Here is an 18,127-nt window from a genome sequence, read left to right on the forward strand (position 1 = left end):
AATGCTACTGCAGAGAAAATTTCTGCCGAAATCAAATCTAGTATAATTTTTCCTCATCAATACAGTAAAATATTAATATAGAATTTCGATCTTAACTTGCGCACGAAATAAGGAAAGGAAAATAACTCATTTGAAAACTAAAGCATTAACAATGCAAACGATATACTTAAAATACACAACAGCTTTTGTATCACACAAAACATGAAATTAATGATAAATAATGAAATTTAAAATACAGTATTTTGCATCTAATGAATGCAAAATTTATAATTGAAGTATTAAAAAAAACTAGAATTGATTTAATATTTGAAATCTGATCCAGACTATTTCTAAGAAGCATAAAATATGTTTCTCTAGCTCGCAGCACTCAAATAAAGTCTATATCAACATTATATTTTAGTACATGAAAAAATTTCAAATTTTAGTGCCTCGCTGAATCTATAAACTCTATAAATATCTATAAATATCTTGATTGTCAACACACACGCCGTTTGCCATCTCGCACGGAACTCTGGGAAGTGAGCTAGTTAATATGATGTGTACTTTAAACAACCACAAAATAAGCTTAGGTATAACTAAAATGACTTCATACACCTCACTAAATACCTGATTCTCTTTAGATGAAATAAAGTGAAATTCTTATCCCTCATAAATACCTTTTTTGTTGCAAGTGTCAGAAAAACAACCTTGTAAATCTTAGGAATCACCTCATCAGTTTGGTTGATATGAAGTGAAATTATAACAACCTCAAAAAAAGTTTAAGTATAAATAAAATGACTTCATGCACCTCAATAAATACCTCACTCTCTTTAGTTGAAATAAGATACATTTTTTATACCTCCTCATAAATACCTCTTTTGTTACAAGTGTCAGAAAAACATACTGGTATTCCTTAAAAATCACCTTATCAGTCTGGTTGATAAGAAGTTAATTTAAAACAACCTCAAAATGAGCTTTGGTATAAATAATATGACTTTATACACCTCAATAAATACCTCACTCTCTTTAGTTGAAGTAAGGTAAATTTTTTTTATACCTCATAAACACCTTTTTTGTAATAAGTATCAGAAAAGCAATCTGTATACCTTGAAAATCACCTCATCAGCCTAGTTGATTTGAAGTAAATTTTAAACAACCTCAAATTGAGCTGAAATGTATGCAAAACAACCTCGTCCACCTCAATTACAACCTTTACGAGGTATAATTTTTATGTTTGCTTTCTCAGCAACCTCAAAACAACCTCGATACCTCAAAACAACCACAAATATACCTTTAATTTTTGCAAGGGAATTTTGAACCTAATTCAGAAGTCAAGGGAACTACTGGAACAAGTTTTGGAAGAAATTTGCCTTCGTGGAGGACTTTTTGATGAAACTAACCCACATTTGTGTTACACGGAGAGGATAACCACGAAAACCTTCCACTGTTAGCTTGACAGTAAGGGGACTGTAACCCGGAATCCGTCTACCACTGATAATATTTTACGTCAGGACAGTGGTCAGTGCCAGACGGATGCTAATATCGTATTGACCAGTCATCTCTGAGATTCGACCCCGGTTCACCTAATTAAAAAGCGAACGCTCTATCCCCTAAGCCAGCACGGCTCAACGAGGACCAATTGTAAGAAATTTTTACCTTTATAGCCAAAAAGAAGTTAAAACAAATTTTAGCCGATTTTTGACCTAAAAAGTAAAAAATAGTTAAGACCAATAGTCGGCCATTGCAAGAAATAATTAGCCATCGTTTTCCCATTAAATTTTTATTGGCATTTCGTTAGCTCATTTTAGCCAACAAAATTTTGTTAACCAAATCATCAAAAAAAGTTAGTGAAACAAGCTTTTATAGCTAATTTCTGACCCACAAAAATGAATGTCGTTTTAAAACGTCAGTCCATTGTCGGAAATCTTCACCCAAGTTTACCAATCAGAAAATTTCATTTACCCCATATTTAAAAAATGCCCCAAAAAAGTATTAGCTAATTTCTGACTGAAATACAAGTTTAGAAAGTCAATAGACCAACGAAGATTTTCAATAACTAGCCCAACAAAAAAGAATTATGGCTTTTACAAGTTTTAGCTGGTTTTTGACCAAGAAATCCTATATTGAAAATTTTTTCCACTAAACGCTAGCTATAATGGGCTAGCCATTATTGAAAATCATTTATTTATCATAAGTTCTATATTAATGGTTGTAAATCTGAAGTTGAAAGCATTTAAAATTTTCAAAGATATTCATCAGTCAGCGATGAATGATATTGATTTTAGTCCAAATTTATTGCAAATTAGCTATGGGATAATAGTACATATTCCTAAGCTGAAGAAACAAAGAAATATTGAAAGAAATATTTTTATAAATTTTGGGGTGAGTTTTCCTGCCTCTCAGATTGGGCACGCGTGTCAGAAGTGCCTGTTGGTCACCTGTGCGTTCACACATCTAAAAGTTTTGTTTCAACGACCGTTAAAATTTAAAATGAAAACGACAAATTTTATTTGATTTCTAAACCAAATAACCGCAAGTTTGAATTTAAGTTCCAAATGTTAGTCCAATTTAGGAACTCCTTTATCCAAAAACCATTTTCGTTAGCCCATCCACCAAAAGAAAGTTAAGCCAAAAAAGGTTTTTCGCATTTTGACTGAAATGAAGCAAGTTTGAATTTTGCCTCGAAATGTTAACCTACCATAGTACATCGTTATCCCATCTTAGCTTATAGTTAAACCATCATCCATAAGTTTGAAATTTGTTTCGCAAGTTAAGCCCATATTTGGACGTTGTTAGCCTACATTATTCCATTAAATATCTTTAAAAAAATGTAACAAATTTTTGTTTTGAAAGCACAAATTTAAATTTTTAGTATTTTAGTAATACGTTATCATACCAAAAATTATTATTTAATAACAAGTCCATTATAAAAAAAATCGTTAAACAAACCATTATCCTACCAAAATATTTTTTAGCCTACTCGCCAAAAGTATTTATGGTTAAGGAAAGTTCTAGAAAGTGTTTGCTCTACAAACTGAAGGTTTGAATTCTTGCTTTGAAATTTAAGCATATTTACCCATTGCAAAAAAAGTGATTTTTGTCAATACAAGTTTTTGATTAGTAGCTTGAATTTTGCTTCGAAACATAATTCATTTTAGGAAATCCTTACCCCACTAAAACTTTTTGTTTAATCTAGCCGTCTCAAACAATATGGGCCTGACAGGTAAATGCAACTTTTTCCCCAGAAACCACCACAAGTTTAAATTTTGCCTCCCCACAAATTTTAGCATAATTCAATAAAAAAAAAACTTTGTCTCTAAACGATAGCCCATTGTAGCTAATTGTGTTAGCCCATGAAAAATTTTGGTTATCCAACCAAAACAAAATTAAATTTATGTAAAGTTAATTAATTTTATGTAATTTTTGTCCAAAAACCACAAAATTAAAATTTTATCCAAAACGTTAGTTCTTTGTAAGAAAAAAAAAAAAAAAAAAAAAAAAAAAAAAAAGAATTGTCCCACTAACGCACCAAAATTTTTGGTCTGCTACCTCGCCAATAAAGAGCAATAGCCAAAACGTTACGTTGGCCCCAGTTCTGCCGCGCAATTGAAAAACCAACGTAAGTGCTTCACTATAGTGGAGAAAATAGTTATGAAGCCACTTTTCTTGATATCAATATATTGATATCAAGAAAAGTGGCTTCATAACTATTTTCTTTCTATTGCTGATGTTATAAACGCTAAAATAGAATTTTCGATAAATGATGAAACAAAATTTATTTTTGAAAAACATTACTTTAAAATAAGAAACTTATCACACGAAGACATATAAATATCTGGACTTAGATTATTTTTTTTTGAAAGGCAGAATTGGACTAAAAATTGACTCAATGAGAACATGCACCGAGGGTCTAATATTGGGATGTGTAGACAGTAGACATTTTAATATTGTTCCTAGAATGGCTTTATATATCGGAACAAGATTTATTTCTATGTAGGACCAATATTTACTCACTATTATAAGCCCATAAGAGATCTAGATAGAAATGAATCTTGGTTTATTATTGAACGCCATTCTAGGACAGCACTGCTGAAACATCGATCACACCAATTTTCAGCAAACACACCCATATATATACACACACACCGACACCCATATATATATACACACAACAGCTATATTGTCCTTTGACAACTTTAATTTGCATGTTTAAAGTTTATTATGGAGAGCATTTTGCAAAATTTTCGCATTTGGGATTCATTTAAAATCGATTTTACTGGAATAAAAGGATACCATATTTACAGAAAATACGAATACATGGAAATATTTATATAACATTTTTAATTTTTTTTTTTTCTTTTTTTTAATTTCGTCCAAAACACTCAGCATAGACATTATAGATGACCTAACATTTCTAGTTTAATTATCAAATGCAATTTACGAATTTTTTTATGTAACTCCTTTTTTTTCGCACCTTGGGATTCATTTGAAATCACTTTCCTGTGAAAGAATGTAATAATTGCACTACGAATATTTTCTCTGTGTAAACAGGCGCTTCATATTTCGAAAAAACACATTTGATAATTTAAGAAGATTTTGCTAAAAAAATATTTTTTTTTTTTACTCCAAAAGATAAGAATGGAAAATCATAGAGCTTGATTTTTATTACTTTTATTTACAATTTTATTTAAGTTAGAATGTTAATTCTAATAAATGTTTTCAATATGTCGACTTTTCAAACTTAACAGTAAAGTACATAATAATAATAATTATTTATACTTTTTCTGCTACATAACTGCGCAGTCATATAGCAGAAAAAGTATATATGCATATATATATATATTTAGGTCTAAAACCTTTTTTTATTCTCCAATGAGTGCAATATATATAAAAGTATAATTTAGTTGTATCTCTGTTAAGGTGAATGACCGAAATCGGTGCTTGTTGACTTTCAAAAGTGAATGTTGACAATCACATAGTCGCTTTGGTGAATGTCCAAAATATTTATTGCATTCGATTTGATATGAATTCATTCGTGGATATAATTACACATATTCGATATTTTAACCCTACACTGATGCTTTTTTAAGGTTAAGTGCCACTGCCCGGTATACCCTACACTGATGTTTTTTTAAGGTCAAGTGCCACTGCCCGGTATACATTTGCCCGATATTCCAAACACTGATGTTTCTTCTAATCTATCGTCAGTCAGTATTAAAATATAGAATAAATATAAATATATCAAATAAATATAATATCAATGAATAAATTAATATAAAATTGGATACAACAAATATTTCGGACATTCACCAAAGCGACTATGTGATTGTTGACATTCACCGGTGAGAGTCGACATTCTCCAGATCTCTATTCCTTAAAATTTGAATGATCCAGTCATATTTAGGATGTTTGTTAAGGTATTTATATTTTCGTTCTTTCACATTTTAATAATATTTATAGATAAATCACAGGGGTCATATTATTTGTTTTCGCATTGAATCCTATTGCCTTAAGCATAAATATGTAGGTTTAATAAATAGATATAATATTAGCTGCTTGCGCGCAAGCATGAATCACAATTACGTGCAATCTCATGCAGTGGAAGCTCTCCCTCGTTCCGGCTCCTCTATTTCAGTGGCTCTAGTTCCGAATAAGGCTCCTCTATTTCAGTGGCTCTAGTTCCGAATAAGGCTCCTCTATTTCAGTGACTCTAGTTCCGAATAAGGCTCCTTTATTTCAATGGCTCTAGTTCCGAATAAGGCTCCTCATTTCAGTGGCTCTAGATCCGAATAAGGCTCCTCTATTTCAATGGATCTATTTCAGTGGCTCTAGTTCCGAATTTTAATATCTGTATAATCGATTACGAGTTATTTTGATTTCCAATTTATGTTATCCATCTTTTCCAAAATGAATGCGTAAACTTATAGCTCGAAAATGAATGCGTACTTTTTATTTTATTTTCAGTTAATTGAATATTTTGTTTAAAGATAAGTTATCATTTAAAAAATTAATGTTACTTTGTTAATTTTTTTAACTGAATAAAGTTCTCATCGCAAATTTTTTATACTAATATATTTTTTGTAAATTTCAGATGGTAAGTTTGTTTTTAATTAAACGTTTCCTTAAAAAACTAATATTTAACAATAAAATAACCAGAACTAATTTATCACCCTATAATATCAGTAAATCAGAAATACTGTAATGTAAGAAGAAAAAAAAAACTTCTGATCAAACATGTATTTTTGAAAACTTACAAGTTTTATTTAAAATAAATAGCCTATGATTGAAAATGCATTTTAAAAGTAGTCTGCTTCATAAAACTTTATGTAATTGATTATTAATTTGAAATTGAAAATTCAGTAATCTGTTAATAAACATTCTCTATAAAAAAATTATTAGATTTATTTTCTGAATTATAATTAACTTATTTTATTATTAGGTATGAAAAAATGACATCTGCATTCAAAATATCGGCTGATAAGTATTTTTAGTATACTATCTAAAAAAATTTGAGTATTCATAATTAAGAGCATATGATAGGAAAATTAGTATGCTATTTACAATGGTGAATACAATATGGGATTTATAATTAATACATTACATTATTTATTATAATATTTAAAAAGTTCATTAGAATTTTAAAATAAAGCCTACTAATTTTTTTGTAAAAAATTGTGAGCAACTCCTTTTTTAGAAAAATTTCATAACATATTCATTGCATAATTTTTTTTTCCAATTTTTTACTTTTATTACTATCACTTAATCAAAAATTATTTATGCTTTTATAAATAATATTATGATTTTAACTAAGGTAGGTAACACAAAGGTGAGCAGTAAGGTAGATCACCTCCCAATAAAAGAATCAATATTATTTTTAATCGCTATAAAGCGCTACTGCAATATAAATAATCCATAAGCAGGGCAAGTCGCTGCATTTGAATAGTTTAGTATAATACGCCAACATTGTACTTTTTAAAAGAAGCTGTTCTAATTTTTAGGTAAAGAGATATTGAGATTACACGTGTTTAATTTCACAGAACATTGAATTATGAAATATTTTTGAATATACAGGGTGTTTCAAAATTATCTTTACATCACCTGGCTTGAAATTGATTACAGACTGGAAGTGCTTAGGGCCACCAATGGTGCGCATGTTGAAGTGTACCAAACAAAACTTTATTAGTTGCAGTAATACATGCAAAAGACAGAATATAAATATCTTGTTTATTTTCAAAGTTATGAATTTTTGAAGTTGTAAAGAGAATTTTGGAACACCCTGTATTTTAGTTTATTTCTTACTTATTAACCATTATGTTATTAATACAAAGTATAATATTAAATAAAGTGCATTTTATTTTAACCATGAACAGAATAAAACAATATACAGTATAACATATACCATACACAGAATAATAAAAAATAATAATTTGTGCAAGACATTTAAATTTCACTGAACCATTATAAGAAAAGGACTGTAGTAAATAAATATCTCAACCTCACACATACACATATATAAACATATCATAATGAGAAAATTTTGTCACGAATAACTGTGAACTGAAAAGTTATTACAAATGACAAATTATTTGAATATTTCATTATTTAACATAATAAATTAGCGAAATAATAGTTTTGAGAATTAAAAAAAAAGCAATTTTAATAAAAGTTCGATTTTTCAATAGTTTGAGTGATCTTTTGTGTACTTTTTCAAAAGTTTGATAAATTATACAATCTAAGACCTTCAGATGTGATTACCAAAATTTATATCAAGTAATCATTTAAAAAACTGTCATAATATTCATTACAGTAACATTTTGGTAACATAAATGTAAGATTTATAAAATGATCAAAGCTTAGAAAAAGTTTAGATTTAAGTACAAGAAATTGATATTTTGAATCAATTTACATTACTTTATCTATATGTTTCATACTTGCAGTTAAACTGAATTCACTTAAAACATTCATTAAATAAATAAAAGCTACATGTAATTTTTTAAATAAAGCTGCTATTGAAGTTATTTTATCATTATTATCATTAAAAAATAATACATACAACTCAGGATTCTAATGCTGAGAGAATAAAAAATAATTTGTAACCAGTAATCAAGGTTACAACTTTGACTAAGATGTGTTTACAAGAATGTATTTCAATTTTAATCCACAACTTTTCAATACTGGAGCTTATTTTACATATACATCAAAACAGACAAATATAATGAAATCTGCATTATAAAATATTTTGTTAAGAAAAAACCTCATCAGCTTCATTAAATTGTGTTAAATCTAATGACACTTCTGTGAATTTTTTTACTTATAATGGAAGCAAGAAGAAAGTTTTTCCTCAGTGAGAAATGATCTATGCTCAGTCAGTCACTTTTTACCTATGAAGGGTATCTGCTACATTTTAGATTTTCAAATTCATGACTAATTCCAAGAATTTTTCATGACTTAACGAAGTTACTATTTTCTACGACAAAAACACAAAAATAAATTTAAAAAGGCATTATAATAACATTAATTGAAATTATAGGTATAATCAAAACTGCTATACTCTGCATCATCATATATATAGACCTTAAAAACAGAGTAAAGAAAGAGTTGAAGCAATAAAATAGCTAAAAAAAAAATTCAAATAACTTTCTTTCTTTTTTTTCTTCTGCAGAATTATATTCTAAAGATAGTTGTCTTGTTCATTGGAAAGGAAATACTCCTGATTTTCCTGCTCTAATAATGAAATAAAACTATGAGTGGAGATTTTGTTACAAATTCAAAACACCATGAAATGGGTTCCATTTAAAAATTAGACTTTTCAGCGAAATAAATATTTTTTAAAAAAAAATTTTAAATCATGACATATTTTGTTCAATATTGAAATTTATGACTTTCCAGGTGTGCAGATACCCTACATATGCTGCAAAAATGAATGCACCAGTATAAATCGATATACAATGTTATTGGAAAAATTATTTTGACGCGTGTCACAAGAATTAGGTTTCTCAGCAGGGTCAACAAAACTATGATTAGTTCGATTAGCTGTTGTTGAGACACAATTATTACAAATGCTACAAGAATATGGTTTATCAACCAGTATGAACACTAATGTAAATATTAGGATCACTATAATTTAAAAAAATAAAAAACAATTTCATCACATACTTCAAAGAGATACTGTGTCAAGGGTTCATGATTTTTTTTTCAACCAGGGTTCAAGATTTTTTTTGAAAAATCAGATTTTTTTGATTTTTATTCAAATATAAAAAAGATTTATAAAGATTTATATATATTAAAATTTAATATATTTACAAATATTAAAAAGATTTATAAATATTTAATCAAAATTAAATTAATATTAAAACTATATTATAGCAATATTTTAGAACCTCTAACTTACTAAAATAATTTTTCATTATAATACATGGCTTTGAATGCATAGCAACCATTTTTAAACAAATGCATGATTGAAATTTAAAGACTAGATAAAATAGAGAATTTAAAGAATACTTCAGGAGTCTGTCTACGTTTTTCTGAGAGGTACTTATTTTGTGAAAATTTAGACATAATTAGTGAAAATTAAAAATTACAATAACAAATCAACACAAAAATATGGATTCATCGTTTCTTACGAGACACAAAAATAAAATTTTAAGAAAAAGTATTTTGTGAAGGTATATCACTAAGTGGTAGTAAATCTGGTTTGGACAGACCCCTGATCTTTAACTATTAAAATAATGTTTCATATTTCAATTTAAAATTGTGATTTTTTTCTCTTCATTTTTCATAAGACAAAATAAATGCAACAGATTGTGTTTATAAATGTAGTCATTCATCAAAAAATAAATATTTAATATGGATAATTTTGAATTAAAATATTCATTTTTAATCTTACATCAAAATAGATAAGTTAAAATTAAAAAAAATTTTAAAAAATTCATGCACCCATTGAAAATTTTTTTTTTCACATAATTTCTGTATAGAAAATCTGATAATGTCAAAGATACTGTAAACATAAGGGAAAAAAAAAAATACCAGTTAATACCTCAACTGCTTCAAATAGACTTTGAAAGGGAAGAATGACACTACTATATCAGGAAAAAAAATATCTGAATTCATCAGCTTTTTTTTTTCTTTCTATTTTAGGGTAACTTCTTTTTAATATAACCTCAAGCTTTAGAAATAAACATTTTCCACCAATAAAATAAAACGTAGATTTTTATTCCACGCTTTTTCAATCAAAAGGTAAAATTTTAATTAACATTATTTGCATTTTCTTGAAAAAAATTCATGTTTATTAATTATTTCAGCTATGCAAGTCTATATTAAAACAACATTAAATGTGTACTTTAATCTGTACTTTTAATCTCAAGAATCAAAAGATTTTTAAAATGTAATTTCAAATATGTTGGAATTTAGCACACACCAAGAAAGAAAGTAATTTTGTTAACTAAAATTAATTAATGCAGCAATTTACTTAAAATAAATTTTAAAACTAAGAAAAGAAAATAATATAAGTATCAATAATTTAAAACACTGTTTTTTAACTTTTAAAATCAATGCATATATAAAAAAAATCAGTTGATTTAAATCAAATGATTTTTTAAAAAAACATTTTTGATTTAAATCAACAAGTAGGAACAACACAGTATTTAGTTCGATGACATTTCTGAGAAACATTTGATGATGACATTTCGGAGTCTTTTGAAGAAAAAAAAAACTCATACGCATACAGTGGCGTACGCAGAATTTTTTCAAGGGGGGTGTTCATGATTTTCTGAAACTACTAAAAGAAATTCGAGTATGTAATAAAGCACTATTATTTCCCTAACTTAGACAGATAGATAATTTGACAACATTGTTTAGATAAATTTTGATTTGATTTTTTAAGTTTAACCCACTGGCGGTTAGGGAAATGGGCAAAATTGGGAGAATGTTTCTCCCCTACACACAGTTCCCCTATCAATTAACATGGGAAAACCGGTTTTGCTATGCAGAGAAGACTGCAGGTTAAAATGCGACTTTTTACGTGCAGAACCGTCAGTGGGTTAAGAACATAATGTAATATCTTCTCGCATGTAATATCTTCTGAAAAAAGTCCAATGTCAATGGGTGGGAAGTAACACTTTGAGGGCCCCTAAACCCCTCCCTTGCGTACGCCACTGTACACATACATTATAAGAATGAGTTTTTTTTTAACCAGTATGAATAAACAATGAAAAGTTGGAACATCCCTAAGAGAAAAAAAAACTTTTTTATTACGTACGCAAGACAATGGCTACTAATCAGTGTGAACAAGAATGTGATGAGTTAGATAATCTTTCCTTGAAAAAGTCTTATTACATGAAAAAGGTTTCTCTCCAGTGTGAACACAAATGCGCTTATTTAGAAGAACTATTTGTGCAAAACTCTTATAACATATGCTACAAGAATAAGGTTTATTCGCCAGTATGAACACAACTATGTTGAGTCAGTAGATCTTTTCGTGAAAAACTCCTATTACATATACTACAAGAATAAGGTTTCTCACTGGTATGAACTCGACTATGTAGCGTCAAATAAGCTCTACTAGAAAAACTCTTATTACATATACTACAAGAATAAGGTTTCTCACCGGTATGAACTCGACTATGTAGCGTCAAATTACCTTTTAATGAAAATCTCTTATAACATATACTACAAGAATAAGGCTTCTCACCTGTATGAACACGACTGTGTTCAGTCAATAGAAGTCTCCGTATAAAACTCTTATTACACATACTACAAGAATAAGGTTTCTCACCGGTATGAACTCGACTATGTAGCATCAAATAAGCTCTACTTGAAAATCTCTTATTGCATATGCTACATGAATAAGGCTTCTCACCAGTATGAACACGGTTGTGTTGAGTCAATATACCTTTTTGTGAAAAACTCTTATTACATATACTACAAGAATAAGGTTTCTCACCGGTATGAACTCGACTATGTAGCGTCAAATAAGCTCTACTTGAAAATCTCTTATTACATTTACTACAAGAATAAGGTTTCTCACCAGTATGAACACGATTGTGTTGAGTCAAATTACCTTTTTGTGAAAAACTCTTATTACATATACTACAAGAATAAGGTTTCTCACCCGTATGAACTCGACTATGTAGCGTCAAATGAGCTCTACTTGAAAATCTCTTATTACATTTACTACAAGAATAAGGCTTCTCACCCGTATGAACACGACTGTGTTCAGTCAATAGAAGTCTCCGTATAAAACTCTTATTACATACACTACAAGAATAAGATTTCTCCTCACCAGTATGAACAAAAAAGTGTGAAGTCAGTGAACTTTTCTGTGAGAATTTCTTATTACATGTACTACAAGAATAAGGCTTCTCACCAGTATGAACACGATTGTGTTGAGTCAGTATACATTTTTGTGAAAAACTCTTATTACATATACTACAAGAATAAGGTTTCTCACCGGTATGAACTCGACTATGTAGCGTCAAATTACCTTTTAATGAAAATCTCTTATAACATATACTACAAGAATAAGGCTTCTCACCTGTATGAACACGACTGTGTTCAGTCAATAGAAGTCTCCGTATAAAACTCTTATTACACATACTACAAGAATAAGGTTTCTCACCGGTATGAACTCGACTATGTAGCGTCAAATAAGCTCTACTTGAAAATCTCTTATTACATTTACTACAAGAATAAGGTTTCTCACCAGTATGAACACGATTGTGTTGAGTTAAATTACCTTTTGTTGAAAAACTCTTATTACATATACTACAAGAATAAGGTTTCTCACCGGTATGAACTCGACTATGTAGCGTCAAATAAGCTCTACTTGAAAATCCCTTATTACATTTACTACAAGAATAAGGTTTCTCACCAGTATGAACACGATTGTGTTGAGTCAAATTACCTTTTAATGAAAAACTCCTATTACATATACTACAAGAATAAGGTTTCTCACCAGTATGAACGCGACTATGTTGAATTAAATTAGATCTAGTTGAAAAACTCTTATTACATGTACAACAAGAATAAGGTTTCTTCTCACCAGTATGAAGAAAAAAGTGTGCAGTCAGTGCACTTTTTTGTGAGAAACTCTTATTGCACATGCTACATGAATAAAACTTCTCACCTGTATGAACACGACTGTGTCCAGTCAGTGCACTTTTTCGTGAGAAAATCTTATTACATATACTACAAGAATAAGGCATCTCACCCATATGAACACGATTGCGTTTAGCTAGATCTCTTTGTGAAAAATTCTTATTACATTACTACAACAATAGGATTTCTCACTAATATGAATTCTGCAGTGTTTAGTATGGCTACTTCTTTTAGAAAAAACCTAATTACATATATTACAAGAATAAGGTTATCTTACAGGATGAAAAACACTATTACAGTATATGTTTACTTTTTTTAGAAAAAATCTTTTCACAAATAAGATTTCTCAACAGGGTGAAGACAAATGTTAATAATTTGATGGAAAATTCATGTCTTACATGAAATAAGTTTCTTGCTATTATGAACCATAATAACCATGGGTCACACTTGTTTGCTCTAAAAATTAAATTATTATACGACCAGAATACTATACAAAATATTGTTGTAAAACACTTTTGTATGTGTTACTAGAGCAAGAATCATTAGGGTAGATAAATTGTGGGTAGTCGAGTAAGACTTCTAGAAAAACAATTATAAATATGCTGTAAGAAATGAAGATATAAATCCACTTTGCAATATTAAAATAAAAATGCATAAATATAAGAAAAAATACAGATTTTCTGTTCAAAATCAAATTATTGCTTTTTATTTATTTATTTGATGCAAATAGCTATATTTAGATAATGGAAAAATAATTAGCCGTTAATTAAAATGAAAGCAATAATTCAAAATAATTTTCACTACAAAAGTAACTCATTTAATAGCATAAAGATGCCTTCAATAGCACAGATTAAGAAAATGATCATGTTGTATCAAATTACTTACTTTGACTAAATGTTTTAACTAAGCAAAATAAAATACTGTAGAAATATGATCACTTTATAACAGGAATATGATTTATTAATAGGCGCATCTGCGAAATGATTAATTTAAATTATATTGAGAAGATGCAATTTTTTTCCCCTACAAACTTTACTTTAATAATATTTCTATTTTATCATACCTATAAAGATACAAAACTAAATTAAATTATTTCACTTTATGTTCTTTTACACTAGAAACTGCAGGAACAGTGAAACTTTTTATGTAACAGATTCCTTTAAATTCAATACACTATGAATGAAGGCATTCTTAGATACACTGCAAAATTAATCTTATTTGTTATTAGAAAAACTTATTACAAAAATGAATATGAATAAAAAGTAATGCTATTTACTGCTATGAACATGAAATTATCAAATTAAATTTCATTTACAAATTATTTCACACACACATTGCAAAAATATGGATCAATATATATTTAAAAAAGAAGTTAAATAACAAATTTTTATATCAATATATTATCACACATGATAAATGTATGCTCTTATAAATCAACATAAATATAAGAAGGTTGAGAAAATTTAATTTTATAAACATTAAATTGCCAAAACTGCATATAAAAAATATGTTCTCCGTTTTAACAAGAAAATCACAATCTCAACTACTTGTATATAAATATCAAATCACATGTGCTTTATGAATGTAAGAGACTGTTTAATAGCCCGCAACTACAATCTTTTTAAAACTGTTTAATAATGCACTACATGGAAAAGTTCCTCTAAAGTGTTTGTTAGATTAAACCACATTAATTAAATTCTTCATGATTAATTCATCCTTAAATAAATTATTCATATATTATGAGCGCAAAACATTTAAATGAAATTACTTCTTATTGCATACTTTTTATTTAGAGCAGCCATTAACTACACTTGGAAACTTTTAAGCAAAGTGCAAACATTAAATTTCTATGAAAATATTTTTCTCTTAGAACATCATTGCAAAGATGTGTCACACTATTTACCGTTAGTGTCACAACAAAGAATGTTATCGCCAACACAGAAAGATATTGCCTTTAATAATAATATCTTCTCCAGCCAGGAAGCATTTAACACACACTGCATGAGTAGTTTATCAATTACATGAATCGAAAAGAAAACACATTTTTTCTTAATATTTATGCACGCACAGCAGGAATTTTATTTCTATCAACACGAAGAAAATGTTATTTTATCATTCAATTGATTTTTGTTTTCAGTATAAAGAAGATATCATATGAATACGATCTGCATGGAAATTACTCTTCTAAAGCACTTTCTATAGATTTTTCATAACTATGAATGCAATCCACTTTCATTAATAAGGGTTTTGGATACACTGTCTTATAAATTTGAGAATAAGAGTTTTATTACATCTTCTAAATCCAAATAGCACATTAAGTGCAGTACAATAACACAAACAAGGGTCTAACACACACACAAGAACCCACAAAAGGAAGTGAAGGTCCTATTTTTCCCGTGGCAACGAAAAATAGATTACCTTTTCAATCATTGTGGCGATTTTTTCTATCTGTAAAATCGCCACATTGCAAGTTTACGTATGCAAATTTTACAGCATGAAATAGATATTTTATCTGTCGTGGAAAGGAAAAATTATTATTCTGTTAACATTTTGATAAGCATTTAGAGTTTTCATTATTCTTCTTTTTAAGTTGTGTGCATATCCTGATCTCAAAAAAATATAGATATATTTTGAAGAACAATTTGTATAAAATGAAATAAATAGTCTTAATATAAAACATTCAAATAATTTTAATCGTTGAAATATAATACGTTTTTTTTTTTTTTTTCAAAAGAAATTCAATTTAAAAAATTGAAAATCGCAAGTATAAGTTGAATAAATAATAAAATAGATGGCAGCACTAAATTCTTGACATTACTGTACTTCTCTTTGATTGAAATGTTTTCTTTCAACCAATTTAACATATCACTAAGGGGCTGTTCAAAAAGTACGTACACAAAAATGGAGAAATTTTAAACCCCTCCCCCCCTTCGTACATTACCGTACATAAGGTCTTACTCCCCCCCCCCTTAGAGTACGTACATTTTATTAGTCTACCCCCCTTTTTCATAAAAATTAAAATAATTCTGTTTTAAATAAAATTAAATATTTATTTAAGGAGTGTGTAGGAAAAAGTCAAATTTAAATTTGGTGTATGCTTATAGTGTACGTACTTTATATAATACCACCCCCCCCCTCCCCATCGTACAAAACCGTACAAAATAGCGAATCCCCTCCCCCCCCCTTCGGGATGTACGTACTTTTTGAACGGCCCCTAAACTGATTTACTGATTTTGCGCCATCTATTAAATAAATATTCTATGAAATCTTTTAAATAGAATTCTTACCTTCATTTCTACAGAAAAAAAATTGAAGATAAAACTGTGGAAAAACAGGGGTGATTTCCGTATCGCGATTTGTATTTGTGGTCAACTTGTATCTTGGTCAACTTCCGGGCAGCGGTCCGCGAGAAACTAGAATATATATGTAAGAGTTGAATAATAAGTATTTGGTGCGTAATAAAGTAAAGTAAAGTTATTTGTGTAATTGTAATTAAAAGATTGGAATATTTGGTATATGTACTAGTAATTGGATATAGTCATGATTAAAAAAATAGTTAAATGATTGAAACGTCGTGATAAATATAATTAAGGCCGAAATATATAAAAGGGTAATTAAATTAAATTAAAGGGAGCGTGATCGTTAAGGAAAGTGGTAGTACAATGCTAATGTGGGATAACAATAACCCAATAGGTTCAAAGGGTCACAAAGTGTGAGGTTTGAACAAAATTGGATGATTTGGTATCACCAAATTTGGAAAAAGGGCGAAACTAAAATAAGTTAAATATTAAAGATAAATAAGGTAAAGTCATGCTATATCCAAAGTATATATATAATTTAATACAGTAAGCTGATGTTTCCAATAAGAAAAACTAATGAATTCACATATATGCATGCCCATAACAATAATTGAAAGGTACTCACCCTGTACACACAGGACATGATAAATCATGAAAATAGAGGCAAATAAATTCTCCAGCACAAGATTAAATTATTAACATATCATTTTATTTAGAACATACATCTTTCACCACATCTACCAACACAAGAAAGGCATTTTATTGAAATGGGTGACGGGAGAATTAAAACACAGAAGGCGTTATAGATAAATGTTAATTATAAAAGAACGAGTAATTTAGAGGTTAAAATAAATATGGAAAGAAAGCTTCAATTCGAGAAGGTTTTTCTTATGTTAAAGAAAATTAAAGGTATAAAATATTGATTTTAAATTTACAGAATTTGATTAGAGATATGGATTTAATTTAAGATAAAGGTTAAGAAAAAAAATAAAAAGAAATCCCTCGATACGGACCGAAGTCCGCATCTCGGAAAAAAAGGAACCAGCAAGAAGGAAAAACCAACAGAGAGTGTTTTCAAAAAGTGACTTAAAAATTCCTTAACTGGGGTAGACCAGAAAAACTACGACCAATTAAATTTAAAGAGGCGGAGAGTTTGAAATTTAAAGTAAAGAGATTGGTTAGTTAGCCCCCCTAAAATTAAAGGAAGAAAAAAGAAAGGCGTGAGTAGAGGGGGTGGTTGACTTTCCCCACAGGAAGTGCGATGACCGCAACGACCGTGAGAAAGGTCAACAAGAAAGTTAAAAATAAAATTGCCAAATTGAAAAAAAGAATAACGTTTACAGAAAAATTAAAGGTTAAGTAAAATTATAAATTAAAATTGTCACATTACATTAAGTGTAAATGTGACAATACCCGGACAGACCGGAAATTTTTATAAAATTTTCGAAGCCGTAAGAAAATTTTAATTCAAACAAGAAATAAGTAAAAATCAAAATATAAGAATTTTCCTCAATACAAAAAAAATGTTCCAAAAAGTTTGAAACAAAAAATTTGCCTAAAATTCAAAATAACGAAAAAAAAAAGTTTTAATAAAAATAGATACCATAAAATAAAATTCAAAACTTAGTATAAAAGGTAAAAGTAGAAAAAGATAAAATTGGAAAAAGAGTCACCCATTTCTGTACACAGCACTGAATTTCTGTACATAGCTAACAACAATTGTTACAGGCGGAAAATCTGATATGTTAACATAA

The 18,127-nt window shown here is 28.6% G+C and overlaps 3 protein-coding genes across 3 annotated transcripts in view; 1 reads left to right on the top strand and 2 right to left on the bottom strand.

The window, feature by feature from the left end:
• LOC147815918 (uncharacterized) overlaps positions 1-16,488 on the bottom strand; it is a 29,071-nt gene extending 12,583 nt beyond the window's left edge. Inside the window, exon 1 of the mRNA XM_087157758.1 lies at positions 16,362-16,488. The gene's annotated coding sequence lies outside the window, so the exon portion shown is untranslated. The remainder of the gene's footprint in view (positions 1-16,361) is intronic.
• The window catches only part of LOC122269782 (uncharacterized), a 73,048-nt gene that overhangs the window by 25,915 nt on the left and 29,006 nt on the right, over positions 1-18,127 (top strand). The gene's annotated exons all lie outside the window — the stretch shown is intronic.
• On the bottom strand, positions 9,743-14,104 carry LOC107454067 (uncharacterized). The gene has a single exon (XM_071177866.2). It carries the CDS (start codon positions 13,188-13,190, stop codon positions 11,409-11,411), a length of 1,782 nt encoding a protein of 593 aa, XP_071033967.2. The 5' UTR covers positions 13,191-14,104; the 3' UTR covers positions 9,743-11,408.

Source organism: Parasteatoda tepidariorum, chromosome 2 (genome assembly GCF_982258835.1).
Source record: "Parasteatoda tepidariorum strain Cologne lab strain chromosome 2, Ptep-v5.0, whole genome shotgun sequence".
NCBI classification, from domain to species: Eukaryota; Metazoa; Arthropoda; class Arachnida; order Araneae; family Theridiidae; genus Parasteatoda; species Parasteatoda tepidariorum.

Bases quoted from the DNA above. Each gene is read 5' to 3' on its own strand.
- LOC107454067 (XM_071177866.2), bottom strand. From the start codon at position 13,190: ATGGGTGAGATGCCTTATTCTTGTAGTATATGTAATAAGATTTTCTCA.